The sequence below is a fragment of the Hemicordylus capensis genome, chromosome 11 (genome assembly GCF_027244095.1).
Source record: "Hemicordylus capensis ecotype Gifberg chromosome 11, rHemCap1.1.pri, whole genome shotgun sequence".
NCBI lineage: Eukaryota > Metazoa > Chordata > Lepidosauria > Squamata > Cordylidae > Hemicordylus > Hemicordylus capensis.
This window is the reverse complement of record NC_069667.1, coordinates 6996611-7024186: the sequence shown is the minus strand read 5'-3', so window position 1 is coordinate 7024186 and position 27576 is coordinate 6996611. Positions and strand designations below refer to the sequence as shown.

Here is a 27576-nt window from a genome sequence, read left to right as displayed (position 1 = left end):
TCTTCATTAGACATGCCGTCCGCTTCAAGGGGCCGGTTTGTATGTTAAGCGTCTGCTGTTTTTTACTGTTAACTCCGCAGGAATCTCTTTCCAGGTATGTCAAGACCTACCTGCTTCCAGACAAAGCGCGGATGGGCAAGAGGAAGACATCCGTGAGGAAGAGGACCGTGAGCCCCATTTACAACGAGGTGTTGCGGGTAAGGATGGATAAAAGCGTGGGGAGGGACGGAGCAGGGAAAGGGCTGTGGCTCGGCGGCAGAGCATCTGCTTTGCGTGCAGGAGGTCCCAGTTTCAGCACTTGGCAGCAGCTTCAGGTAGGGCTGGAAAGACTCTTAGCTGAAACTCTGGAGAGCTGCTGCCAGTCAGAGTAGATAATACTGAGCTGTGGACATAGGAAGGAACATAGGAAGCTGCCTTCTGCTGAGTCTGACCATTGGTGCATCTAGCTCAGTACTGTCTGCACAGACTGGCAGCAGCTTCTCCAAGGTTGCAGGCAGGAGTCTCTCTCAGCCCTATCTTGGAGATGCTGCCAGGGAGGGAACTTGGTGCCTAGATGCTCTTCCCAGAGCAGCCCCATCCCCTGAGGGGAATCTCTTCCAGTGCTCACATGTTTCCCATCCAAATGCAAACCAGGGCAGACTGTGTTTAGCAAAGGGGGAAACTCGTGCTTACTACCACAAGACCAGAGCCACCTAATGGCACAGCGGGGAAGCAACCTGCCTAGAGAGCAGGAGGTTGCCGGTTCGAATCCTCACTGGTGTGTTTCCCAGAATGTGGGAAACTCCTCTATCGGGCAGCAGCGATATCGGAAGGTGCTGAAAGGCATCATCTCACACTGCGTGGGAGATGGCAATGGTCAACCCTCCTGTAGTCTACCAAGAAAACCACAGGGCTCTGTGGGCACCAGGAGTAGAAATCGACTCGGCAGCGCAACCTTTCCTTTCCTTTCCTTTCCTTTCCTTTCCTTTCCTTTCCTTTCCTTTCCTTTCCTTTCCTTTCCTTTCCTACCACAAGACCTGTTCTGCCCCAATTTTAGATGGATAGATGGTCTGACTCGGCAGAAGGCAGCTTCTTATGTAAGCCATGATATTATTATCACCATCACCACTATACTGTGCCTCTTTCCAACAACAAAATAAGTGACCAAATGTTGAAAAAAGGAACAGGAAAATAGTTCCCTGTCCCAAAAGGGCCCACAGTCTTTAAAAAAACAAATAAAGGGGATATACCCCCAACAGCCCCTGATAACAGGAATGCTATGCTGGGCTGAATAGGGGCAGTTGCTCTTCGCCTGCTAAATATAATAATTCTGAATATATCACAGCTGTTTTGGGCTGGGATCAGACACTTTCTGTTAGAGTCAGGAGAAGAAGGTGGCTGCTTCCTCTCTCTCTCTTTTTTCTCCCACCAACTTGCATCGCCTTCCACCATCTTCCACAGTCATGCTGACCAAGGAGCTGCCAGACCATTAACTGGGCCCTGTGGTATGATGTAACTGGGAGAACAGGAAGACAAGGGAAGGCGAGCTGGCCCTGTGGTAGCAACCATGACTTTGCTATACCATCCAAATGGTTCTTTTACTGGGTCAGCGAGCCAAAGAACATCACCAGCGGAGAAGTTTTAAAAGGCTTTATTTGTTCTGCAGAAGCAAAGGTTCTGGTTGGCTATTGCCTAAATTCCAGAACCCCAAGCATCATTTTCAACAGACTTTTATACTTTACAGATCACGTAGGCAAGTAATTACATGATGATTACATTATCTCACTTGTATGTAAATAATAACAATAGAAATCGCTGAGGCAATTCCGATGATAACGGTTGAGCTACAGAGGAAGTCTCAGAGATAACAGTTGGGGCTAGAGAGGAAATTCCAGAGATAACCTTTAATTAAGTTCTTATCATATAGTGTGTTTTAAACCTCTCAGTATAAAATTGGTTTTCTGAGTATATCAATTCCACCCTTTTCTTTTGTGGAAGCTAATTCCTTAGCCCCTTCTGGTGCGATGATATCTTACCCGGGGCACGGATTCCCTTTTTATATGTGTCATCGCCCGGTTGAAACAGTATGGGACCCATGGTATACAACAACAAGCAACTACCTGAATACAAATTATAGGCAAGAGAAACCACATCCAAAAAGCATCAGAGCACCAAAAGCTAAAAGTTAATGATTAACAGATTTCCCCATAGTTCAATCTCCTTTTTCCCTTTAGAACAAAGTTTTAACCCGTCAAGGGGTTCAACTCCCCAGCATTCTGGGTTCTCCTTTGTTGCAACTGTTGCTGATGGTGGACTGCTGGTCCTTCTTCTGGGTCAGGGTTGACATCCTCTGGAGACTCCCTTTAGATTCTTCCCTTACATTTGACCACTGTTTGGGTCACCAACAGAACCTGGAGAGGAACCTGCTTACTGAGAGAAAAGATAGGCATACAAGTCATCAGTTCCTCCCCCCCCCCCCCGCAAGAGACAGCATCCTGGAATCAGGGTGGCCAACCAACATTCCCAAAGGAGGAAAGTCATAACCTTTCTTAGGTCTAGTTGTCAAAGCAAGCAACACAATAAGTAAAACCTGAGGCCACTTCAAATTGGTCTTTTGGCAATATTATTATTATTTTTCCAATCATGTTTTTGTTTCCTTACTTTCCCTCACTTCCCCACTTCCTAAAGTCCAAAACAGGGGATAATGTCCCCCACTGGGGCCTGCAGTGGCCACTATGGCTTGTGGGCTGTAGAAAGGGCTTCAACCCAATGGGTCAGCTTGCAAGCAGCAATCCTGGGCAGGAGGCAAAAGTAATAAAAGTCAAAATAAAAAATAATGATGATGATCATGTTCACGTTCTCCCCACCCTTGTGGGTTTGTGACTTTGAAGAAACATTTTTAAACCTGGCAGGTCAAACATAGTCTTGTCACTTGAGAGGCCACAACATCAACTTCAGTACTTGAATCTCGCAAAGGCCTTTTTGGGTAGAACTGCTGATAGTCCTGTTCTCCTGTAGCCTCATGCAGCTCTTCTTCCAAGATGTCCAGAGTGATGTACTACATACTTAAGTTTCCTCTCACGACAACCCTTCAAAGCAGGCCAGACCGTTTAAGTGGCTGGCTCAGTGTCACCCAGCAAGTGTCAGGGTTGAATGAGGAACTGGACTCGAGTTTTCCCGGTCCTAGCACAGCACTCTAACCACTACACCACGCTGTGCCAGCATACTTACAGACTTCTGTTTGGGCAATCGGCCTCCATCCAGTGTACTCCAGTGTACCTGACTTCATTCTCCATAACAGGATGATTCGTCAGTGACACCTGGCTTTCGAGAGCTTCACTGTCCCCACCTAAGCCACGTTTAGGTAGTGTTCCAACTCTCTGTCAGCAATGTCCTTATCACAACCTATATAAAGGAAACAGTCCTTGCCTCCAGGCAAAATTAATATACCTTGTAGAAATGGGATTGAAATCTCTTTCACAGGGCCTAGTGTCTCATGAAACAAACAGGCTTCTATGGTAAAATGTTATCAAGAAAATTGTCCATAATCTTGCAGAGGGGTGAAGCCTTTGACAAACACAAGTTATTATCAAGTCTCTAATCAAGAGCTGTGAAAACAGTATGGGTTTAACAGCAGCACACAGAAAGCTAGATCCTTTTAAGCTGAGAAGACCTTCAGGTGAATGCAAATGGGTACTTGGGAACTCCCTGCCACTTGTTATAACTGGCTACAGGAGTGGCATCTAGATTTCAAAAGTTCTTTGCGGAGGCAAAGCAAGGCTGGCTGTGAGGAAAAATTTAAATTTAAGCCTTAGACTATTTTATAGTGGCTCTCAGTGTACATGGTAACAAAAATATTACAAAGACATAAAAACCTCTAGTATTTACAACACATTATATCAGCTTGTGTTTGCAACTCCTTTTATCCATTCAGCTGAAAACCTTTCTTCCTTATTTATTTATTTATTTATTTATTTCCTCCCACAATTTACTGACATCCCTTCATAACATAAAAAAATCTTAAGCAAGGTTAACTGTGGGGGCGGGGGGGATCTAAGAGCCCCTCCTGTACAAAAGGTGGGTGTGGGACTGGGAAGGTGCTACAGTTCCCCTCTTTCTCATTACTTTATCGATAACTGAACAGACTAATGGCATCTAATAAGACAATACAAAAACCCAAAATAAACAAGAGATCAATTTAAAGGGGTTCAGCTGAATTACAACATTGGGACCTTAGAATCCTTTCCTAATTTTCTACTATTACTATGAATCAAGAGTTAATTTGCCTTATTTCAACTTTAAGAGAAGCACAATCATTTACAGAAGAATCATTCACTATATGACCAAGGCGTTACCCATCTTCAGAGCATAAAAGCTCCCTTTTGCTTCCTCATGAAAGTGTTTCCAAACAACAACTCCATCCACCAAATTCACCCAAGCTTCCCATAAGAGAATGTACAAAGACGTTACATACATAACACACTTGGCACAGTATTAAACTATTTTCTGCAGCTAGTTATCGTATATATATATATATAATATGAATGGTGAAATATGCTTTAAATCTCTTGATAAAAGTTCAATGAATGCCAATAGGTTGCAAACTGGAGTTCTCCACTAGCTATTCCTCTGGCTGGCATCTAACTGAAAGGTTGGCTGGGCTGGATTCCCAAGAGATTTTACTGAAGCAGGGGGAGAGGAAAAGGCTCCAATTCTCCCCAAGACCCACATACAATGGTTAAAATGCAGGAATTACACTTTTTATATTTAGCTGCAATAAGAAGAAACATGGTAATCCCTTTTCCTTCCAATTTTCCAAAAAGGTAGGCTACTGGTCGTGATGCTGGACCCAAAGATTGGGTCACAACTGCAGCCATACATCCTTTGTCCTCTTTTACAAACAAGCAAAAGGGTTTCTCATAGGTTGGAAATGCTAGTGCAGTTGCAGAAACGAATAAAGGCAGAGAGAGAAAGTACAGACGCAGCAATACCTTGTACATATTTATATAGATTTTCCTCCCCCATCTGAGCTAAATCACAGTCATTCTTGGCTGTTCCATTAATTGTGCTAAGGGGAGAGTAAGTCCACCTTCCATCTTCTGCCATTTTTTTCTTATAACCGGGGCGCGTTGGCTTACAAAAGCCATTTTAAGAATGTACTCCCCTTCGTTCTTGCTAATGTCTTTTTGAGTATATTGCCCAAAAGCTTTTTCCAATCTTTCCAGGAATTCGCCAGGGTTTTCCTCAGGCTTTTGTGTAATTTGGTGCACTTTAGCCATATTAATTGGTTTGGGAATACAAGTTTTTAGAGCCTCTTTGTCCCAATATTTCTTTAAAGTTTCTTGTCCTCTAGTTCCGTGATCCCATGCGGGCTTTTCTGATGGGAAGAGAAGTTGAGCTTGTAGCTCATTCTTATCAGTCCCCTCAAGGGCCAACTGGTGGCCGTGGGCTTCCACTAATCGCCTCTCCTCACTTGTTAGAAGACTGCGAGACATCTGTCTGATGTCTGACTATGTGGGGTTGTGAGTCTCAAAAATGGATTCCCATAATCCAGCCATTTTTGTTGGATCTTCCCTAAGGGTGGGGTAGTTATTTTTCCAATTTAATAAATCTGCTGAGGTGAAAGGCACATGTATCAAAGCCACCTCCCCTTCTGCCATTATTTGCTCCCGCAATGGGCATTGCAAGGCTAGGCTTTGTGTCTGAGCCCTAGTACGTGTTGCTATTGGGGAATATTGAGCCGGGGTTTGGGAAGGGGGTAGATTTTGTGGCAAGCCCTGAGATGAGGAGAGTAAATCACGCCGCTCCTGTTTCCCAGTATCAACCAAACCTATGCCCTCCCCCTCCCAGTGTCCCGTATCCCCTAAACCACACAGCCCACAACCTATGCCCTCCCCCCGGGTCTGGACCGGGACGACGTGCTTGCATGTGGAGAATATACGGGTGCAGGGAAGGGATAAGACTCGCAAGGGTGCACATATGGAGGAGGTTTCCTTAGTGGTGGGGCTGCAGGGAACGTCTTCCCTACGGCGATCAAAGAAGTCTTCCGTAGCCCACTTGCTTTTAACATATCCTCCTCTCTCCAAAGCTCCATAAAAGCCTGTGCATAGCTATGTTCTTCAAATTTTGAGGTTCTGGTGCAAAACAGTAATAACTGCAAAATAGTTTGGTAATCAACAGAACCCTCGGCCATTTTAATCCATTTTCTAATTCGTCATATGGCCAACAATTTTGACAGAAATTAATCATTTTCTTTTTCCTAAGGGGATCTCCTCCCGTTAGGGACATCCAATGGTTTAAGACACATTGTAGCGGAGTACAGTCTCCGTCTCTCCCCTTTTTCTTGCTCTGAGCAGTACCCATCCTTCTTTGGTAAGTAGTTTTTAGTAATTTGGGACTTGAACCCGTAAACTAAAATCTGGGGACTCGAACCCCTCTTGTTTAAGTCTACTTACCCGCTCCGGAGCGTCCTTCCCTTCAGCGCGCTTTACACCTTTACCTGCCTTGCCGTAGTTCTCCGATTTCTGGCCCCTGGTTGTGGAAGGTCCCGGTGCGACAGTAGAGCCTTGCCCACTCCTCAACAAAGGTGAGGTGCCGGCTGGGCTGGTTAGTCTATCCGTCGCCGGGGGCCTCTCCACCCAGTGGGGGTTGCCTACGTTCGTGTAAGGAACGTGGCCCCGATCCGAGTCACGGCACCAATTTGCTATACCATCCAAATGGTTCTTTTACTGGGTCAGCGAGCCAAAGAACATCACCAGCGGAGAAGTTTTAAAAGGCTTTATTTGCTCTGCAGAAGCAAAGGTTCTGGTTGGCTATTGCCTAAATTCCTGAACCCCAAGCATCATTTTCAACAGACTTTTATACTTTACAGATCACGTAGGCAAGTAATTACATGATGATTACATTATCTCACTTGTATGTAAATAATAACAATAGAAATCGCTGAGGAGATTCCGATGATAACGGTTGAGCTACAGAGGAAGTCTCAGAGATAACAGTTGGGGCTAGAGAGGAAATTCCAGAGATAACCTTTAATTAAGTTCTTATCATATAGTGTGTTTTAAACCTCTCAGTATAAAATTGGTTTTCTGAGTATATCAACTTGTCCCCTTTGCTAATCAAGGTCTGCCTTAGTTTGCATTTAGATGCGCAGCTACATGTAAGTGCAATAAGATATGGGGTCACAGCTCAGAGGCAGAGCATCTGCTTTGCATGCAGAAGGTCCCAGGTTCAATCCCTGGCAGCATTTCCAGGCAGGGCTAGGAGAGACTCCTGCCTGTAATGTAGGAGAAGCTGCTGCCAGTCTGGGTAGACAATACTGAGCTAGATGAGCCAAGGGTCTGACTTGATAGAAGGCAGCTTCCTATGTTCCTAAAAGCAAAACGTTTGCATGTTTCAAGGAGAGGAGAGCTGGTCTTGTGGTAGCAAGCACAACTTGTCCCCTTAGCTAAGCAGGGTCAGCACTGCTTGCATATGATGGAAAACGTGTGAGCACTGGAAGAGATTCCCCTCAGGGGGTGGGGCTGCTCTGGGAAGAGCAGAAGGTTCCAAGTTCCCTCCCTGGCAGCATCTCCATGATCGGGCTGAGAGAGACTCCGTCCTGCAACCTTGGAGAAGCTGCTGCCAGTCTGTGAAAACAATACTGAGCTAGATAGACCAAGGGTCTGACTCAGTATATGGCAGCTTCCTATGTTCCTAAACTCTCTTTCTCCTTCTCGGCAGTATAAAATAGAGAAAATGGTTCTGCTGATTCAGAAGCTAAGTCTTTCGGTGTGGCACAATGACCCTTTGGGGAGGAACAGCTTCTTGGGTGAGATGGAAGTAGACCTGGCCGGCTGGGACTGGAGGAACAATAAGCTGAACTGGTATATGCTGAAACCCCGGGTGAGTGTGCTTCAGCCAAGGAGGGATTCTCCTTAAAGATATGCCTTCAGGGTTGTGTGTAAAGTGCAAGGGCCTGATCTGTAAAGGGAGAGTTTGCAACGGATGGACCACCACGGAGCAGAGGCTCAAAAACAACCTCAGACGGCTCAGGCAGCAGCGATGTGTAGAGGCTACTGCAAGCATCACTGAAATGTGAGCTCTGCCAGCAGTTCCCTTGATCTCAGGAAAGGAAGGCAAGCAAAAGCAGGATTTCAGCTTAGCAAAGATTTCCCATCTAGTCCCAGGAGCAGAGCCACCGTTGGGCAAATAGGTTCAAAGAACCTGGGCCGTTGTTAATCTGGGGCCGCACCTCGCGGCCCCGACCTGCCCCCATATCTGACATCAAACGTGTGTGTGTTTGGGGGGGGGTAATTTCACTCTCTTCATTACCCCATTTGGTAATGAAATCGGCCTTCGCTGCATTGGCAGCGTGGGCTGGAGTGACTCTCCCTGCCTTTAAAGAGAGAGTGTTCTGGTGAGAAAGGGACAGTGGCTGCTCTCTGACTCCTCCCTTCTATATTTTCAGCCACAGTTTTTTTTCTGCAACATTTCTGAACATTGCAAAAATACCCGAATTTTGTGCACGAAAATCAGCTTGTAGCCCGGCTCCCAAATTTCCGAAAGTGCACTTCCCTTGTGGGTGTGGATATGCTTAACATAACAACTCCAGCAAAAGTCTCCTGGCTTGAAGAAATTTTTTGGGGGGAAGGGGAAAAACACTTTGGGAGTGGAGATATGGCCTCTGAGATATGAGTTCGTGGAGGAGTGCATTAAATTGAGGGGGAACTCCTCAAATCCACAGGGGAAATCTGCACACTGGTTCCAGAGCACCAGCTCTGATCATCAGCTGGTCAAAAATCCATGTGTTTATGCGCATTTTGCCTATCGTAGACTTTTCTGTTGCAGTCTCTCTCTACAATCAATTGCGTTGACCATCGAGGAGTGATAAACCTGTCCATTAAGTACATCCCACCAGGATCCCTAGGTAAAAAAAACCCCTTGTGCCTTCAGAAAAATGTTTCAGGCTGCTAACAGGGAGACTCCATGAAATAGCCACTCTCGTGACTGTATATAATGAGGCTATTCACACCAGCAGCCCAACCCAGGCTAGGGCCGCCCAGACTGGGTTGGACTGCTCGTGTGGAGCACCAGGATTTTTCCCGATCCTGGTGCTTCCGCCCCCACTAGTCCAACTTTTTAGCCCGGCGATTTGCCGAGGCTAAATGAACAGAGGTTTGTTTAACTGGGGTTCGTTTAACCGAGGTTCATTTAACCTCACCAACAAACCGGGTTTATTTAACCTAGGTTCATTTAACTGAGGTTTGTTTAACCTTGCCAACAAACCATGGTTTGTTTAATCGAGGTTCATTTTAACTTGGTGGCCATCGTGCTCACTGGGCTCCCCCTCCCCTGGTCTGCTACCATTTCTAGCAGCGAGCTGGGGGAAGGAGTGGCCGCACCGAGTGCAGTGACTACTCTAATGTGAGCGGCTGGCAGGAGGGGGAAGTGTTCCCACTCCCAGCTCTTACCTTTTCCACGCCGCCGCTCGTGTGGGTTTGTGGCGTAGCGAAGGGAAGCACGGCTTCCACTCATCTGGTGACCAGCTGCCTTCCCCCACAGCCCTTGGAAGCAGCAGCCGACGGTCGCATGTGCAACCTCAACGTCTCATATATATTACCGGAGATTAGAACGGAATATATCCCTAGCCCAAATGCATAATGAATGACTTTTAATTTGGGGGGTTGCTCCTTTGCCCTCCACATGCAGCTCGCCTTGCACCATCCAGGCAGGGCCGGTGCCAGACTATTTTGTGCCCTTGGCAAACACATTGACACTCGACACTCTGCGCCCCTCTGAGGTCTGCACCCAAGGCGGCTGCCTAGTTGGTCTAATGGTAGCCCCGACCCTGCATCCAGATCTGCCTCAGCAAACTGGTTTACTGTCATGCAGACATAGGAAGCTGCCTTACCCCGAGTCGGGCCAGTGGCCCATCTAACTCAGTGTTGTCTGCACGGACTGGCAGCGGCTCTCTCCCGGGTTTCAGGCAGGAGTCTTTCCCAGCCCTACCCAAAGATACTACCAAGGTTTGAACCTCCAACCTGCCCGATCCCCCAAAGATCAAGGAGTGCTCATAGGAACACAAGAAGCTGCCTTCTAGTCAGGCCCTGGGTCCATGTAGCTCAGTATTCTCTACACTGACTGGCAGCGGCTTCTCCAAGGCAGGAGTCTTTCCCAGCCCTTCTTGGAGATGCTGCCAAATATTTAACCTGCAGCCTTCTCCATACGGAGCAGATGCTCTGCCACTGATCCATGGCCCCACCCCATATTATAAAGTAAAGAATGGTTTCACTTGTTATCAATGTCATGTTTTCCTTGCACAGGGCAGTACACACAGTCTCCCTCCTATTTTATGCTCACAACAACCTTGCAAGGTAGGCGAGATTGAGTGAGAGCAACTGGGTCACCAGTGAGCCCGGCTGATGAGCAGGGATGTGAACAGGAATCTACCTGCCCCAGTTTATCCACTATAGCACGTTTTACTGTCCATTGGGATCTGTTTTATTAAGACTCTTGGATGAAGGAAGCTAACATACTTCTTGGTAACCAACCAACTATGTCTCTTGATCCTTCATGGCAGGTCGAAAGACCCCTCCGTCTGGGGAGGTCCATATCTGGGTCAAGGACACCAAAGATCTGCCCCAGTTACGTCCCTCCGGAGTGGACTCCTTTGTGAAATGGTAGGTGTGTCATGGGGCGGGGGGTGGATTTCATACCCACACGGACCCAAGCAAGCACAACCATATGCTTCCATGGTGCTCATTCATCACACATACCTTCGCTGACAAAGAAATGCTCAGAGGGGTCCCTACCACTTTAAACCCTAAGCAGTTTAGAGCCAACATATCTGAACATGACTCCACCCACCATATAAGATCCATGAGGGAAGCCCTCTTTTTGTTTCTCACCTCTGTCTGATGCTCAGTTGGTGGCGATGCAGGACAGAGCTTTTTCGGATCCCCCACTCTGTAGAACTCCCTGCCACTTGAGGTTCACTTGGTGGTGTCTTCCCTGCTCGTTTTCCAATCCTCTCTTGATTTTTTTTAATCCCAGCAGGCCTCTTAAGTGTGTTAAATGTTGCCACTATGAACTCCGCTCTCTTGGCTTGGGCTCCAAGTTCCATCGTGGATATTAAAGTAATAATAAATAGTAATAGCTAGGCTCCGGAGGGCTTGAATTCTGTTTGCTTAGCTGAATGGCTGGAAAAAATAAGTGGAAGATGACATTTCTCTGTCGCCATTCTGCCTGATGTCAAATGCTCTTTCTCCCTTGCAAGCTACGTTCTTCCGGACACCAGTAAAAAGAGCTACCAGAAAACCCGCATTGTCAAGCGGGACTCCAACCCGGTGTTTAACCACACCATCGTGTACGACGGCTTTCATACAGAAGATCTGAAGGATGCCTGTGTCGAGCTGACCGTCTGGGATCATGAGAAACTGACCAATCACTTTCTGGGAGGGATCCGGCTGGGACTTGGGACAGGTAATAACGAGGCCCTTTCGCCTCATTCCAGTTTCGACATGAAACATGTTCTCCTTGCCCAGAAAATATAAACAGGGAGAGCAGACATCCAAAGGGCATGTTTTGGACCACAAATCAAAATGGAAAGGGCTTCTCTTCAGAAGCGTGGCTGGGCGGAAATTAGAATTCACAGCAAGCCAGGCCTCTGCACCATTGAAATCAATGAGTACCGTTCATTTCCCATTAATTTCCTATTAATTTTAGTAGGACGTAGTCATGACTAACATAGCCCGGATGATTTCAGGGGTTGAACCTGAAGCCATCAGCATGCAAGTTGTACACTGGACTAGGGTCAGGACATCCTAAAATGAATGACAGCGAATGCCCACTAAAATGCACTGGTTCTTTCCAAATGGCAAGGGGACTGCATGGAGTTTCTGAATGGCCAATGGAGAGGAGAGGAGAGCTGGTCTTGTGGTTGCAAGCATGACTTGTCCCCTTAGCTAAGCAGGGTCCGCCCTGGTTGCATATGAATGGGAGACTAGAAGTGTGAGCACTGTCAGAGATTCCCCTCAGGGGATGGAGCTGCTCTGGGAAGAGCAGAAGGTTCCAAGTTCCCTCACTAGCATCTCCAAGATAGGGCTGAGAGAGATTCCCGCCTGCAACCTTGGAGAAGCCACTGCCAGTTTGGGTAGACAATACTGAACTAGGTAGACCAATGGTCTGATTCAGTATATGGCCGCTTCCTATGTTTCTAACCAGTGCATCTTAGTGGGCATTCCCTGTCATTCTTTACTATATGATCCTATTGATATATTTGTGCAAGAGTTTGTTTAAATTTGTGGCTTAAGATGATGGTGAAATGCAGCAGTCATGCTAACTGAGGAAAGAGGCACCTCTTAGAAAGTGGTCTAGTTCTCTTGCATTTAGCAGGGGGAGAGCAATTGTCCCTCTTCAGACCAGTACACTGTCCCTACAGTGGCTGTTGGCTGGCGTCTCTCTTGTGTTCCTTTTCAGATTGGGAGCCTCTGTGGGGCAGGGAACCATCTTCTCCTTGCTTTTGCTATGAAAGCTGTTTGGGAAATTTTTCTGGTCGAGAAGCAGGGTAGACAAGTGAGGGGGATAAATAAGAAGGGAGGCAAAGACCGGCCTTGCTGAAGGGGCCCCTGCTGACTGGGCCGAAGGGCACCTTCTCAAAATGGCGGCTCTCTCGTATCCCACAAGAGGGGGAGCAACTGTACCTATTCAGCCCAGCCCAGTGTCCTTCCCAGTGGCTGTTGCTGGCGTCTCATTGGTGTTTCTTTTTAGCCTGCAAGCCCCTTGGAGGCAGAGAACCATCTACTCATGCCTTTTGCTGTGGAAGCCCCTTTGGGAACCTTTTCTGTGGAACGGCAGAGGGGACAGCTGCTCAATAAATAATAAATGAGCAGCCCCCCTCAGGCAAAGGTCGGCCTCGTTAAGTACCTGCTGACCAGGCTAGGGGGCGCCTTCTCAAAATGGCGGCTCTCTTCCATTGAGAGGTGCTGTCCCTGTCCAGCCCAGCCTAGGTGGCTGTTGCTTGGGCTCTCCTTTGTGTTTCTTTTTAGACAGTGAGGCCCTTGGGGCAGAGAACCATCTTCTCACTCCTGTTGCCTTGGAAACTGCTTTGGGGACTTTTCCGGTGGAAAAGCAGAGGGGACAGCTGCTCAATGAATAATGAATGAGCGGCCCCCTCAGGCAAAGGTCGGCCTCGTTAAGGGGCCTCTGCTGGGCCAAGAAGCGCCTTTTCAAAATGGCGGCCGGGGAGAGCAGCTGGCCCTATTCAGCCTAGAATAGCATCCCTCCCAGTTGCTGGGGGTCTCCCTTGTGTCTCCCTCCCTTAGATTGGGAGCCTCTTTGGGCAGGGAACCATCTTTTCTCCTTGCTGTTGCTATAGAAATTGCTTTGGGAACTTTTCTGTGGAAAAGCAGAGAGGACAGCAGCTGCTCAGGGAATAATGAATGAGCAGCCCCCTCAGGCAAAGGCCGCCCTCCTTCAAGGGGCTCCTGCTACTGAGCCAAGCGACACTTTTCCAAAATGGCGGCTCTCTTCCATTCAGCAGGGGGAGAGTAGCTGGCCCTGTTCAGCACACAAAGTATAGCAGCCTTCCCAGTGGCTCTTGCTAGGATCTCTCCGCGTCACCCACCCCCTCTCTCAGCTTGTTTTAGACCATGAGCTCTTTTGGAGCAGAGAGCCATTTCCTCATCCCTTTTGCTATGTAAACTGCTCTGAGAACTGCTGTGATATATATGTGTTGCAGCTGGGGACAATGGGAGTTGTAGTCCACCAACATCTGGAGAGTCTCAAGTCGGCCATCCCTGCTTCCGAGACCAGTGTCGTTGAGCCTGGAAGAGCCTGTGGGTTAAATGAGTGGCCTTGATTAACAGGGTTGCCAACCCTGACTGGAGCTCTTCCTGCAAGGTTCCCCCCGCTCCCATTTTTGTAATGCAATATCTCTCACCACACCAGGCCAGAAGAATCTCCAGGATTAGTTTCAGTAGTGGATCCTGGAGGGCAGGGCTGGCAAACCTCAGGTCGCTCAAGAAAAACAGCTAGATATAACCGCTGTGACTATACTGTATTTACCTGAATACAAGACTAGGTTTATTCCAAGTATTTTGATGTTAGAAATCAGGAGGTCATCTTATATTCAGAGTCCTGTTATTTTTGAGTCAGTGTAGGTATAACTTGAATGTAACCTCTACTTTTTAAGGGGATCGTCTTAAATTCAGAGTCATCTTCCATAGGGTATTTCCATTTTAGACAGTCAGTGGTGCTTTTCTTCTGTGTTTGACAAGGAACACCATTAAGGGAGGAGAGCTGGTCTTGTGGTAACGAGTATGAATTGCCGCCTTTGCTAAACAGAGTCCACCCTAGTTTGCACTGAATGGGAGTCTACATGTGTGAGCACTGTAAGATATTCCCCTCAGGGGATGGGGCCGCTCTGGGAAGAGCACCTGCACACTTGCATGCAGCAGGTTCCATAACTCAGTGGAAGAGCATCTTTTTACTTGCATGCATAAGGTTCCAAGTTCTCTCCCTGGCAACTCCAAGACAGGGCGGAGAGAAACTCTGGCCTGCAGTCCTGGAGAAGCCGCTGCCAGTCTGTGTAGACAAGACTGAACTAGATGGACCAATGGTCTGACCCAGCCTGAGGCAGCTTCCTATGTTCCTATGATACACACAGTCCTACCATGAACTTGACTGCTTGCAGCATTGATTATGACCTCTCAAAAAAGGAGCACGATCATAGGTTGCCCCTTTTCATAGCCGCTGATACAGCAGTTCATAGGAATATAGGAAGCTGCCTCATACTGAGTCAAACCCTGGGTCCATCTAGCTTAGTACTGTCTACACTAGGGATTCTCAATGTTGGGTCCCCATATATTATTGGACTTCAACTCCCATAATCCCCAGCCAAAGGCCGCTGGGGCTGAGGATTATGGAAGTTTAAGTCCAATAACTTCTGGGGACCCAACGTTGAGAATCCCTGGTCTACACTGACTGGCAGCAGCTCTCCAAGGTTTCAAGCAGATGTCTCTCCAGCCCTACTTCCACTGAACTACCGCCCCATCCCCCAAAGGGAATATCTGACAGTACTCACATGTAGACAGCCATCCAAATACAAACCTGGGCAGACCCTGCTTAGCAAAGGGGACCATTCACGTTCTCTACCCCAAGACCAGCTCTCCTCCTCCCCAAGGCTCACTTGTTTCTTGTTCCTTTCAAAGGCTCCAGCTATGGGATTGCCGTTGACTGGATGGACTCCACACAAGAGGAGGTCGCATTTTGGCAGGAAATGATGACCACGGCGAATGAATGGATTGAAGCGTCCCTGCCTTTGCGCTCTCTGGCTGGAAAAAGGAAGCTGAAATGAACAGCTGGCAGCAGCCCACAGAGGAACGGAGAACCGTTTACACAGAGAAGAGGGCCAATGCAAAGCTGGCTGACCTCAGGATTGCCTGTGCAATGGACTTCGAAAGGACAAGGTATTATTACTCATCCCAAGAGAGGACTGAGCGGATTTTACATCCCAGCTAGCTGAAAGACCTGCTGCTCGTCACCTCTCCATCATCTAGACCTTAGATTTTATTCGACTTTGGGTTTGTACCCAGAGAGCAGGGAAGAAATTGTATAAATATGTTTATAGTTTATTTTATTACAGTGTCCATGTTGCTGTTTCGTTTGTGCCTCCCCATAGAGGAAGTTATGACAAAACTTTGGCTAGTACAGCCACCAATACACACAGTATCACAACAAAGTTGAAGCAAACCATGATGCAAATGAAACATGAAAAATCTGTACTAGGATATGCCTGGGTTACCAGCTCTCCAGGATTGACTGAGAGTTCTCCAGCAGCTGGCATTCATCTCCCATCCACATGTTATGTTCAACACTTGTACAGGTGCACAATGTATACAGGTACAGATCTGTACACAGGTACACTCATTCACATGTTATGCTGAACACAGGTACAGAAGTACCTCTCTATACCAGGCATTTGAAGGGCCTGTATCCAGGTTCACTTTTGAAACGAACACAGGTACAGTACAGTCATTCACACAAACACATGTACAGCATAATGTTTGAATCGGGCTCAGAATGCTGAAGATTTTAATGGTTTGATATCGTGAAAAATATTTCATTAGCGAGTCTCCAGGAAGCACTTCAGTCTGCTATCGGACCACAATCCCATTTCTGACCTTTTGTGTGCTGACCTCTGGAAACAAGTGTTGAATACAGTCTAATCCAACAAGGTACTTCCTACATTCTTAAAGGGGAAGGGTCATACCCCAAGAGGGATCCCTGTGGGATTTTAAAGACGAACAGATTTATTGGGGTCCCTGGTGAAAGAGCCTCTTGTCCACAAAAACATTTGTTGCAATAAATCCACCAGTCTGTCTGACTGGTACAAGATTGGAGAAGGTCCAAGGCTGAAATTATTTAATGTTGGGGAACTGTAACAGACTTCACATGGCTACCCCTCAAGAATTTAATACGGGCAACTTACACCTTAACTGCTGCAAAATCCTGAATGCCTGTGTTCTTGCTTCGTAAGTTTAGACCACAGAGAATCTAGTAAGGGGGCCAGGTGACAGGCCACAGAAGAATTAAGCCTTTCTCTGCTGTAAGAGTTCTCAGCCGATGCCATTGTAATCCCCATATGTGGTTGGACTGCAATTGTCATCACCATGGTGGCTGGGGATGATGGGAGTTGTAGTCCCAACAGCTGGGGACCCAAGGCTGATAAACCCTACCTGACTATATCCTAACTGGCTGCAGTGGTCTTCAGGTGGGGGCCTTTTCCACCCCTGGAAAAGAGAGAGTGCTTTATAGGATATTAATTAATATTTAATACTGTGGTTAATAGTAATCACAGTAGCAGATTACGCTGTCCTTCAATCTCTTTGCAGGATGGTCAGGCAAATACGTGGCAATACCATCTCTGTTTTACTTTAACAGTTGAAAACACTTTATAAACCCGCAAAATAGGTACTGGTCAATGTCATGAACAGGCCTGGAAGGCTTTTGACAAGTGTGAAGATACCGTCCTTGTTCTCTACGCTTCACGACCTGGCTATATGACTTTTATGCATTTCACTGGGAAGCAGGAAAAATATTTCTTAATGCTGTAGGGCCTTGTGCCTTACACCTATGAAAACATGTCTTGATGTTTAACTTATACATAATAAACCAAAAGATTTTGTTTGTCCTTCTCAGTTCTTCATTCTGAAACACTTTGCTATTTTTTCCTCTCCTCTGCAAACCTGTATTAATGGTCTGCAACATGCAGACTGGATAAGCCAGACACATCTTCAGACGGTAGAGCTCCATCATCTATACCTTAGATTTTATGTGACATTGGGTAGATGCCCAGAGAGCAGGGAAGAAATTGTGTAAATATGTTTATAGTTTCTTTTATTACAATTGTCATGAGGAAGAACAGGATATAAAATGTAATAAATACATACATATATACATACATAAAGTGGTGTTTTGGGGTCCCCAACCCCATCCAAAAGAATTGTCCCTTTTCTAAGCAGGAGTCACCTTGGTTTGCATTTGGATGGGCAATTGCAAGTGAATGCTGGAAGATATTCTTCTTAAGGGATGGCCCCATAGCTCCGTGGAAGAGCATCTGCATGCTTGCGTGAAGAAGGTTCCAGGTTCAAGCCCTGGTAGCATCTCCAGAAAAAGACTGCTGCCTGAAATTCTTGGAGAGTTGCGGCCAGTCAGTGTAGAATGTAGACAAATCTTAGCTAGATGGACCAATGGCCTGACTCGGTGAATGGCAGTTTCCAAGAAGGTTTGCCCCAGTCAATCATCTTCTGAATTCTGGAAAATAAAAGGTGAAGGAAATGATGATGAAGGGAAGGATCCTGGCTGATATTCAGAGCAAGGAAGTCTTGGTGCAGTGAAAGAGCAGTCCAGTGCAACTTGCCTAAAAAATGCCCACTGCAGTGGGGAAGCAGTACTTTTTGACACTCCCTTTCCCCAGGATGCCCTCAGTTAAGGTTACCAACAGGGTGACGTAACCTCAGGGCAACTTTAATTGTAAACCGCCCGGAGACTCAAGTTTTGGGCAGTATAAAAAATGTGAAACAAACAAACAAACATAAACCTTGTACACTGATCTGGGCTTCTCAGAGGAAGGGCAGAATATACATGTAAAAATAAATAAAATAAACCGCCCCTTATTAGCAGGGACTGCATTTATTTTAGCCCCAAATAGTCTGTCCCTCATGGGGTGCCATTTGTCCCTTATTTTTCAGCTTACAGCCATCAATGACGGACTCACTTCGCATTCTCCAGGTATCAGGATCATGGAAACCATGCAAGTGATGACTGCTCCATTGTGCTCATGGCTGAAGCTCTTTTCACTGGCTAACAATGCTTCTCTTTCTAGAAAGCAAAATGACATCACACCCAATTTGGCTGATCATGGTTATATCCATCAGTGGAGGAGAAGCAATCCAAGTTGGAACTCAAACCATGGTTTAAATTGAAAGCAGTTTTTTAAAAACCCAAGCACAGGCAACTGCACAGTGCCACCTGAACATATGTCCCCGAGGGCTGTGCAGCCCTCTGCTTCCCCACTGCACCGGTGCAGTTAGTTTGGAAATCCTATTAGGCTGTTCTCTTGCCCCGCTGGGACATCCTTGCGCTACATCAGCCAGTGTGCTTAAGATGCAACAGAACTGCTTTTCCACAGCTGAAGGTGCAGAGTGGCCTTCCTGGATGAAAAACGCACAAGCAGCCCTGAGGGTTATTTGAGTTGTGCCTGTGCACCCTTCCTATTTGGGGCTGTGTTTTCCAACAGAAATGAGCAGAGGCTCACAGGAGAGTATGCAGTCAACAACACTGTCTCTGTCGGCGCTTCGCTGGCCCCCATGCCTAACTTGTCCCAGCTGGTTGGTTGTTTCAGTGTACAGTGTGTATCCAGGTACAAATCTGTACACAGGTGCAGTCATTCACAAGCTATGCTGAACACAGGTACAGAAGTGCATTTCCTATCTGTAACCTGCATTGGAAGGGCCCGTATCCAGGTTCACTTTTAACATGAACACAGGTACAGTCATTCACACAAACACCACTATGCGTGTACAGACATCCGCACATTTGCACAGCATACATTTCTGAATCGGGCTCTAGGCTTCTTCCCAGGATGTCCCTTAGCAGAGTCAATCATCAATCCAGGTTCTTCCTTAGCAGCTAACTGTATCCCCTGAGCAGACACATGCAAGCTAGCTTTGCCCATTGATAAATCTGAAAACTTCCTTGGAGAGAGGCAGTGATTGCTGGAGGGTATTGTCGTGCCCCTGATCACCTTTTCCCATCCATTCTTTACTGCTGCTTATCTGATCTCTCCTTTGCTAGCCAATGGCTCCTCCCCTTCCAATCCCCTGATAGAAAAAAGCAATTGAAAGAGAACTAGGACAAGCAGCAACAAAGAAAGGCCTGATTCACACCGGCATCCAAACCTAGGTTTAATGTGGGTTACCAACATTAGATTGATTGCGGGAACCCGTGCCAAGATGGATTATGGCCCAAGCTGAAGCTGAGATGCTTGCCTTGGAGTGGAGTCACACAATCACACTCATGACAATAACCGGAATTAAACCTAGATTCAGACAACTGTGTGGACTCGACCAAAGCATGGGGAAAGGCGACCATGGACTCTCTAATCTCCCACCAGCTTGCTCTGGCCACCTCAGAGAGAGCTGCAAAATCCCCAGAAGGCAGAGCCCTGACTTATGTGTGGCTGGGTTCCCCAGAGTACAACATCTGGATCCTGAACAGGATCCTGTTCACAGTTGTTGCCCCATCTTGGCCAAGCACCCAGACAGGCCAGAGGGGGAGGTCCCGTGGGGTGCCAGGAGGCAAAGAGCAGAGGATCAGCCAAGCGTGGGTATCAGATGCGGACAATGAGGCCAGAGGCATGGCTGAGGAACAGCAAGCTGATGAAGGGCCAGAGGCAGAAGATGCAGCGAGAGAGCTGGGCTGGTGGCTGGATACCAAAGGCGGAGGGCTGGAGACCTCCGAGGCCCCTTCCTTCCCACGCCAACATCCCATGTGCCAGTGGCTTTTCTTTCACGCAAAGCTGTACATTAGGGATCTGCTAAACCTCCACACCTCCTTGAGGAATTTCAGCTCGTCTTTCCAAACCTCTACTAGCTTCCCACAGTGGGCTGGAAAGCTGGATGCAATTTCGGTAGAGCCCATGTCAGTTGCTAGATCTGCTGGGAAACGGCTTTCAGTGGGGAGTGGGGGAGTGATTCAGCACCTGGTTTATGCAGAGCCCTCCATGTATAACTATTATGGGGCTTTGCCTTTTGGGACATACTCCCAGGGGTGCTCAGCCTTGGGTCCCCAGGTGTTGTTGGACTACAGTGCCCATCATCCCCAGCCATTTGGCCATCATAGGAACATAGGCAGCTGCCTTCTACTGAGTCAAACCATTGGTCCATCTAGTGCAGTATTGTCTACACAGACTGGCAGCGGCTTCTTCAAGGTTGCAGGCAGGAGTCTCCCTCACTCCTACCTGGAGATGCCAAGGAGGGAACTTGGAACCTTCGCATGCAAGGAGGCAGATGCTCTTCTCAGAGCGGCCCCATCCCCTAAGGGGAATATCTTACACTATTCACATGTCGTCTCCCACTCAAATGCAAACCAGGGTGGACCCTGCTTGGCAAAGGGAACAATGCATGCTTTCTACCACAAAACCAGCTCTCCTCCCATAAACTCCCATCGTGGCTGGGGATGATGGGAATTGTAGTCCAACCACATCTGGGGACTCAAAGCTGAGAATCCCTGCAACAGCTTATTCTGCAGAATTATTTGCAATTAAAATAAAAAATAAAAATAAAAATAATAAAAATAAATAAAAATAAAGAATCAAGTGACTCTCTCATCATCTTGTCTTCACTTTCTCTAAGTGGAACCCTGTTTTTACAACTTCAGTCTCAGGAATGAGGGGACATCTGCAAGTTCCATTCCAGTGTGGGGATCCCTTTGCTCCAGCCAGAAACCGCAGGTGCCACCCCCTTCCCTCTCCCCCCACTACCCCACCCCACCCCACATTCTGCCACCACCTAGAACTCTGAGGAAATTTCACACATCACCATGACTCTGATTTTTACTATTGTTTTGCATGGCTCAGCTGTTCCAAGGAGACTTTTGGCCCCAGTCTCCAACAAACACCATGACGGAAAATGTGAGGTTTAAGGCATTCTCTTTGCAAAAACAGAAGGCTGCTGTTCAGTGCTGGAAGCTTTCTCTCTCTCTTTTTGCCAACTCAAGGGAGCTTACTAGTTTGCCCTCCCCCCACCTTGATGAAGACATCAAGATAAACTATATTTATGAAAAAAATATATCAAAAAATGCACAAATTATGGGCTTGGTCCAGCCAAAGTTAAACATAAACAACGACAAATATTTATATCCTACTTATCAACAAAAGCTTCCAAAGTGATTTACTTGGAGAAATAATAAATAAATCAAAGGGCTCCCACTCCCCAAAGGGCTCACAATCTAAATAAAACAACATGAGATAGACACCAGCAACAGTCACTGGAGGTCCTGTGCTGGGGGTGGATAGGGCCAGTTACTCTTCTCAATCAAAGAGAATCGCCACGTTAAAAAGGTGCCTCTTTGCCAAGTTAGCAGGGACAAACGTTAAACCCTTGTAAGCTCCAATATTTCAATGCACAGACTCAACTCTCCCATTGAAAGCAACGGGCTTTCATTGTGCTTAACTCTAGCTGGATCCTTCCCCATGTATATCATCCAAAATGCATATAATCCAGAATGGATACTAGCATAAAATATTTTTCGTGCCTCCATTGCGTCCCCTCTCCAAATCTACATATGCTGCAGCAACTGGTGGTCTTGAGGTAGCAAAATGGGTAGTAACAAAATTGATAATACTGTGACCCGCTCAAGAACCACCAGGCTCGCAGCCCGATTTTCTGCAATCGTGGGAATAGCCTCTGTTTCTATTGCTGTTGCTTTGCATCTTTTATGGTTATATTATGCTTGTTTTTAAATCTTTTCATCAGATCTGTATTTTTATCTTTTTGCTGATATTCTTGCCTCCCCATCTCTGGCAACTTTTAAAAAGGCACTGAAGACATATTTGTTCACCCAGGCTTTGAATTAGCTGTATAGTTTTAATACTTTTAATGTTGGGTTTTAAATTATTTGAATGTTAATGATTTTAATGTTTATATTATTTTAATTGTAAACCACCCAGAGATGCAAGTTTTGGGTGGTATAGGGATATGTTAAATAATTAAAATAACAAACAAACAAATGATATTTTAATTGTGTGATTTTTGTAGTCTTGTGTTAACTTTTGTGTGACCCACCTTCAGATGGTTTTAATGAAAAGAGGTCTAGAAATTTAACAATAAAGAAAGAAACAGAACGGATTGCTCTGCGAGGCACCATTGCTGTGGGGACGGATGGGTCTATTGTGTGCTGTATCGGTGAGTTCCAGAGGCTCCTTGTTGTGTGACAAGCCACAGAAGAATGGGTTCGCAGAATGACAACATAGTAGCGCCATCCGTGTGTGTGCGCGTGTCTGAGTGTGATTGCCCTGAAATGTGCCTGACACAATTGTTGCTTCTTTCCTCCCAGGGGCCTGAAGGTGTCATGGCGCCAAGCCAGTAGACCTGTGAAACATCTAGCAGGACGTGAGACTTGACTGGCCATCTGCTGCGCCTGGCTTACTGGCCACAATGGCCTTCGGAGGGCAGCCCTGCTATGATCCAGAAAGGAGGAGATTCCTGGCCCGGACCCCCTTTTACAAACACCCCCCCCCCCCGCTCTGCCAAGGTTTCTGCTCCTCAGAAACTCTATGATCCAAATGTATTAGCAGCCTCTCCTTCAGGCACCGTAACACCTGTGTGGTGGAGACGTCTCCCTTGACTTCTCTGGAGATCTGGGGGTCCAAATGTTGGGAAGATTCCTCCTGCCCCTTGGAGGAAAGGCACGGCCCTGTTGTCACCCAGCCATGTGTGCTCAGGAACAGACTTCAGTCTGGATCCCAATCTGAAGGGTTGCCAACCTTTTTTACTGGCCTGGCTCCTGTGCCTTTAAAAATGTCTTGACATTCAAAAATTAAGCAGCTGAAGCTTTTGCTGTCATGGAAATGCAGACATGGGAAAACCTTTGGCAATTTAATTTCTGTAACCAGGTATCTTCTAAAGGAACAGGAGCAGGATTGGTTAGAGAGTTGGCAACCCTGGGTGCTTGTGCCCCATGCCCACCACTAGGCCCTGAGAATTCTGCACTGGGAGTGGAGTGGGAGATGGAGGGAGGATAGAAAGGGCCAGTGCTGCCAAGTGGCACTTATGTGGAGGATGGGAATTGCCCCCTCTTGATGTAGCCTGTCTCCTCTGCTCTGAGCAAAAGCTTGACCAGTTTGAGCAGGTGAAGCCATTCCTAGCCTAAAGAGATGGGAAACTGCTTCACTGGCTTAAGCTTTGCATGTCAGGCGTCTGCTGAAGTCACAGGAGCAGGACCAGGTAGAGAGTTGGCAACCCTGCCTGTGGGTGCCTCGTGCCCACCACTAGGCCATGGAGTTCCGCCATCCTTGTTTAGATCCAAATATGGCAGTTGCTGGGGGGGGGTCCCCGGCTGGGAGTGTTTACCGGTCGCCATGGGGCTGGAGGTTCCGCTGCTGCCTTCAAACTGTCTGGACTCGACCGTTGGCAGGAGGACTTTCTGGCCTCTCCTGCTGCTCACGGCAAATTTCCGTCCCATTTGGGCCGCGAGGGAGCGCAGAAGATGGCCTCGGGCAAGGAGTCCAGAGTGAGTGTCCACCGCCCGGCCCCAAAAAGGTCCATGTGGTGGCAGGTGACGCCCAGGGGTCGGATTTGGGTCAAGGTGGAGACATTTCGGAAGCGACACTGTCCTGGCCCCTTTGGGCTGACCATGGTGGGCAGGAAGGGACTGGCCCAGCCCATCTTCACAGGGTCTTCATGGAGCACCGGCCCCTCATCGATGGGTCAGCCCCCCCCCCTCCAGGACCTCTTCCAGCAAGGAAGCACAGAGTGGAGCCACCTGCAGAGAGCTGGAGATGGAGCTCCTGACCTCTCTGAGCTGCTGCCCAATATAGGGGTTTCTCATTGTCTGGAAACACACCAGCAGGGATTCAAACCAACAGCCTCCTGCTCTCTAGGCAGGTTGCTTCCTTGCTGGGCCATTAGGTGGCTTGAAAAAAACATTGGTCATTCTTGGGAGCTGCCGGGTATGCCTGCATTGGATGCTCCAAAGGGGTCAGGCTCGGGAACACTTCAAGTCTCCAGCAACACCCCTGCAGAGAGGCCTTCTCCCTCCCTCACTCCCTCACTCCCTCTTTGGATCGATGGTGATGATGACCTCCTTGTTTTGGAAGGCCTCTTCCTCGGTAGCTTAGAATGTGATAATACGGGTTTTATTGTTTGTAAGCCTCTTTGATATTGTTAAACTAAAACTAGGATATAAAAGAAATGAAACGTTGTGGAGGGGGATGGAGGGGAGGTAGAAACGGCAAGATCTGCCAAGTGGCACTTTGTGGAGGATGGGAATTGCCCCCTCTTGATGTAGCCTGGCTCCTCTGCTCGGAGCAAAAGCTTGACCAGTTTGAGCAGGAGAAGCCATTCTTAGCCTAAAGAGATGGGAAAATGCTTCACTGGCTTAAGCTTTGCATGTCAGGCGTCTGCTGAAGTCACAGGAGCAGGACCAGGTAGAGAGTTGGCAACCCTGCCTGTGGGTGCCTCGTGCCCACCACTGGGCCTGGGAGTTCTGCCATCCTTGTTTAGATCCAAATATGGCAGTTGCTGGGGGGGGTCCCCGGCCGGGAGTGTTTACCGGTCGCCATGGGGCTGGAGGTTCCGCTGCTGCCTTCAAACTGTCTGGACTCGACCGTTGGCAGGAGGACTTTCTGGCCTCTCCTGCTGCTCACGGCAAATTTCCGTCCCATTTGGGCCGCGAGGGAGCGCAGAAGATGGCCTCAGGCAAGGAGTCCAGAGTGAGTGTCCACCGCCCTGCCCCAAATAGGTTCATGTGGTGGCAGGTGACCCCCAGGGGTCGGATCTGGGTCAAGGTGGAGACATTTAGGAAGTCCCTCTTGGCCCCTTTGGGCTGACCCATGTGGGCATGAATGAACTGGCCCAGGGCACCTTCACTGGGTCTTCATGGAGCACAAGGCCCCATGGATGGCTCAGAGCTCCCTCAGCCCCCTCCCTCCTCCAGGACCTCTATCTTCCCGCAAGGAAGCACAGAATGGAGCCACCTGTACAGAGCGAGGGAAGGACTCCTGGCCTCTCCGAGCTCCCGGCAGGCAGCTTCCCCCTTCAGAAGTCACAGCAGCAGGATTAGTGAGAGAGTTGGCACCTTCCCAGGTGGTGAGACTCTCCTATTGAGCAAGGGGGGAGCAACTGGCCCTCTCCAGCCCCAGCCCAGCATCCCTCCTCCCGTGGTCTTGCTGCCATCGGCTTGAGGTTTCTTTTTGGACTGAGAGCCCTTTGGGGACAGGACATCATCTCATTCAGGTGTTCTCGGTTCCTTTCTCTGTGCCTGTCATCCGCTTGGAGTCTTTTGGTTGGAGAGTGGTCTAGAAATATGCGTAGCCGCAGAAGTCCTTGCTTAGATTCAAAAAGTGGCCGTTGCTGAGCTGTATCCCAGGGCTGGGTATCTTGACCTGGTTGCCATGGCGCTGGGGTTCCGACGATCCTGATGGGGATGGAGGTTCCGCTGCTGCCCTGGGAGCCTCTGGACCGGACTGGTGACAGGAGGGCGTTGCGGTCTCTCCTGCTGCTCACGCCAAAGGTTGTCCCTTTGGGGCCACCAGGGAGTGCTGAACGTGGCCTCCTCTGGCAAGGGGACCAGCGGGAGGGCTCACCACCCTGCCTCAAACAGGTTCAATGGGTGGGGGGTGGCGACCACCAAAGTTCTCAAAGCGGTTTGGGTCATGGTGAGAAATCTCGGAAGTGAGTCCCTCCTGGTCCCTTTGGGCTGACCCCGGTGTGTCCGAACAGACTGGCCCAGCCCATCCTCACTCCTGCTCTCCTCTCTCCTGGACAGGACAAGGGAGAAGGAGGCCCCTTACTCCGCGGCGTGGGCAGCCTTGATGGGGCTACTCCTGTGGCTCCACTCAGGTACGTTCTCCTGCTCCTCCTGGGTTATCCGGGCCGTCTCGATGGATGGCACCATGGATTTGAAGACCACTTGGGACCCTTTCAAGAAACATGGCCCCTGCCAGGGTTTCATAAGCTGCCCCCCCCCCAAGAGGTCCCTGTTCACAAGAAGCACCAGACAGAAAGGAATGACAGCAAGGGCAGGCCAAGGGGTCTCCAAAGCCCATCAGTCTGAACTACCTGGGCTTTGGGGGTGGCTCCAGGGGTTCAGGCACAGGAGGCGAGGCAGGGTTCTCATGCACATGGAGCTCTCTAGGGTTTCCAATGGGGCAGGGTCCCATAGTCTGCTCTGCCAGGACTGGGGGGCTGAGAGGCCCCATGGGCTGGTGTGCCTGGCCCACCATTTCTCAGTGCCTGGATTCCAGGTGAGCCCTGCAGCCACCCAGAGCGGGAGACTGGAGCCAGGGTGTGGCTGGCTGCTTCTTCAGGGCTGGATCCCCTGGTGCCTCCTTGAGTGGCAGCAGGGGAAAGGGAGCAGTTGGGGTGGGGAGCAGTGGAAGCCCCTCTGGGGGGCAGAGGAGGAGGTCGTGGCAGCCCCTCGGAACAGGTGGTGCTGAGTCAGACCATTGATCTACTCGCTTCATGGTGGTCTACTCTGACCAGCAGCCACTCTCCAAACCCCAACCAGCGGAGCTGAGATGTTTTAGAGGTTTTCACACTAGGCGACATACAGGGGTGTAGCAAGGCTGGAGTGGGCCCAGAGACCAGATTTTAAAATGGCCCCCCCCCAAAGTCCAGGGCCTCCGCACACCCCAGGACCCCAAGGATTTAAGTCTGATATTTCAAAATAAGTCTGCTGCCTGGAAATACATTTCACTGAATACACACACAAACACTTCACAATATATAGTGATATACATTGAGAACTATATATTTGTGCTACATTTAATGCCCAGAACACACTAGAAACACTAATTATTAAAATGGGACCCTCGCTGCAGATTAGCAAAGGAGACTTTCAACCATGCAGGGTGAGCCTATGTCTGTTTTCTCAGAATTTTGAACAAATTTGGTAAAGTCTGATTGCAGGAGGTTTTTCACAGGAGGCTTTTAAAGCCCTTTAACACACCTCTCCTCCTCTGGAATGGAGGTGCTGCATTCCCAGGTTGGCCAGATTGACCCTGAAGTCCCTGCGAGTTCTTGGGGAGCAGTTCACACCCAAGAAAAATAAAATAAAATAAAAGCACCACACATGCTTCACAGTTCTCACTCAGACCTTCTGGGTTGCAAAAGAACTTGAGCATAAGTGCATTTATCAATGAATGAATGAATATAGTATTTTTTGTTCCAGAAGTTTTTCTAATTTTCTGCCATGAAACAAGCCACTTATAGGGCTTTTTTTGAAAGCCAGCAAATTTCCCAAGCTGTTTTAAATTAAATATTCAGAGACTTCTCAGTCTCCCCCCCCCCCCGTCCATATCAAAGCCCTATGGCAAGCAGATCCCTAAATATT

The 27576-nt window shown here is 48.2% G+C and overlaps 1 protein-coding gene across 1 annotated transcript; it reads left to right on the top strand.

Annotated features, from left to right (window-relative positions):
• Window positions 1–21: 21 nt before the first annotated feature.
• Window positions 22–15741, top strand: LOC128335564 (synaptotagmin-like protein 2). Its single transcript, XM_053274074.1, has 6 exons — window positions 22–197; window positions 7702–7863; window positions 8809–8887; window positions 10541–10640; window positions 11237–11442; window positions 15171–15741. Exons 1-6 carry the CDS (start codon window positions 42–44, stop codon window positions 15314–15316), a joined length of 849 nt encoding a protein of 282 aa, XP_053130049.1. The 5' UTR covers window positions 22–41; the 3' UTR covers window positions 15317–15741.
• The last annotated feature ends 11835 nt before the right edge of the window (window positions 15742–27576 follow it).

What these genes read in the sequence shown, in the direction of transcription:
- LOC128335564 (XM_053274074.1), top strand. Translation starts at nt 42, where the DNA reads ATGTTAAGCGTCTGCTGTTTTTTACTGTTAACTCCGCAGGAATCTCTT. An exon ending in TTTACAACGAGGTGTTGCGG is followed by an intron (nt 198 to 7,701) that starts GTAAGGATGGAT and finishes CCTTCTCGGCAG; the next exon opens with TATAAAATAGAGAAAATGGT. An exon ending in CCGGCTGGGACTTGGGACAG is followed by an intron (nt 11,443 to 15,170) that starts GTAATAACGAGG and finishes TTCCTTTCAAAG; the next exon opens with GCTCCAGCTATGGGATTGCC.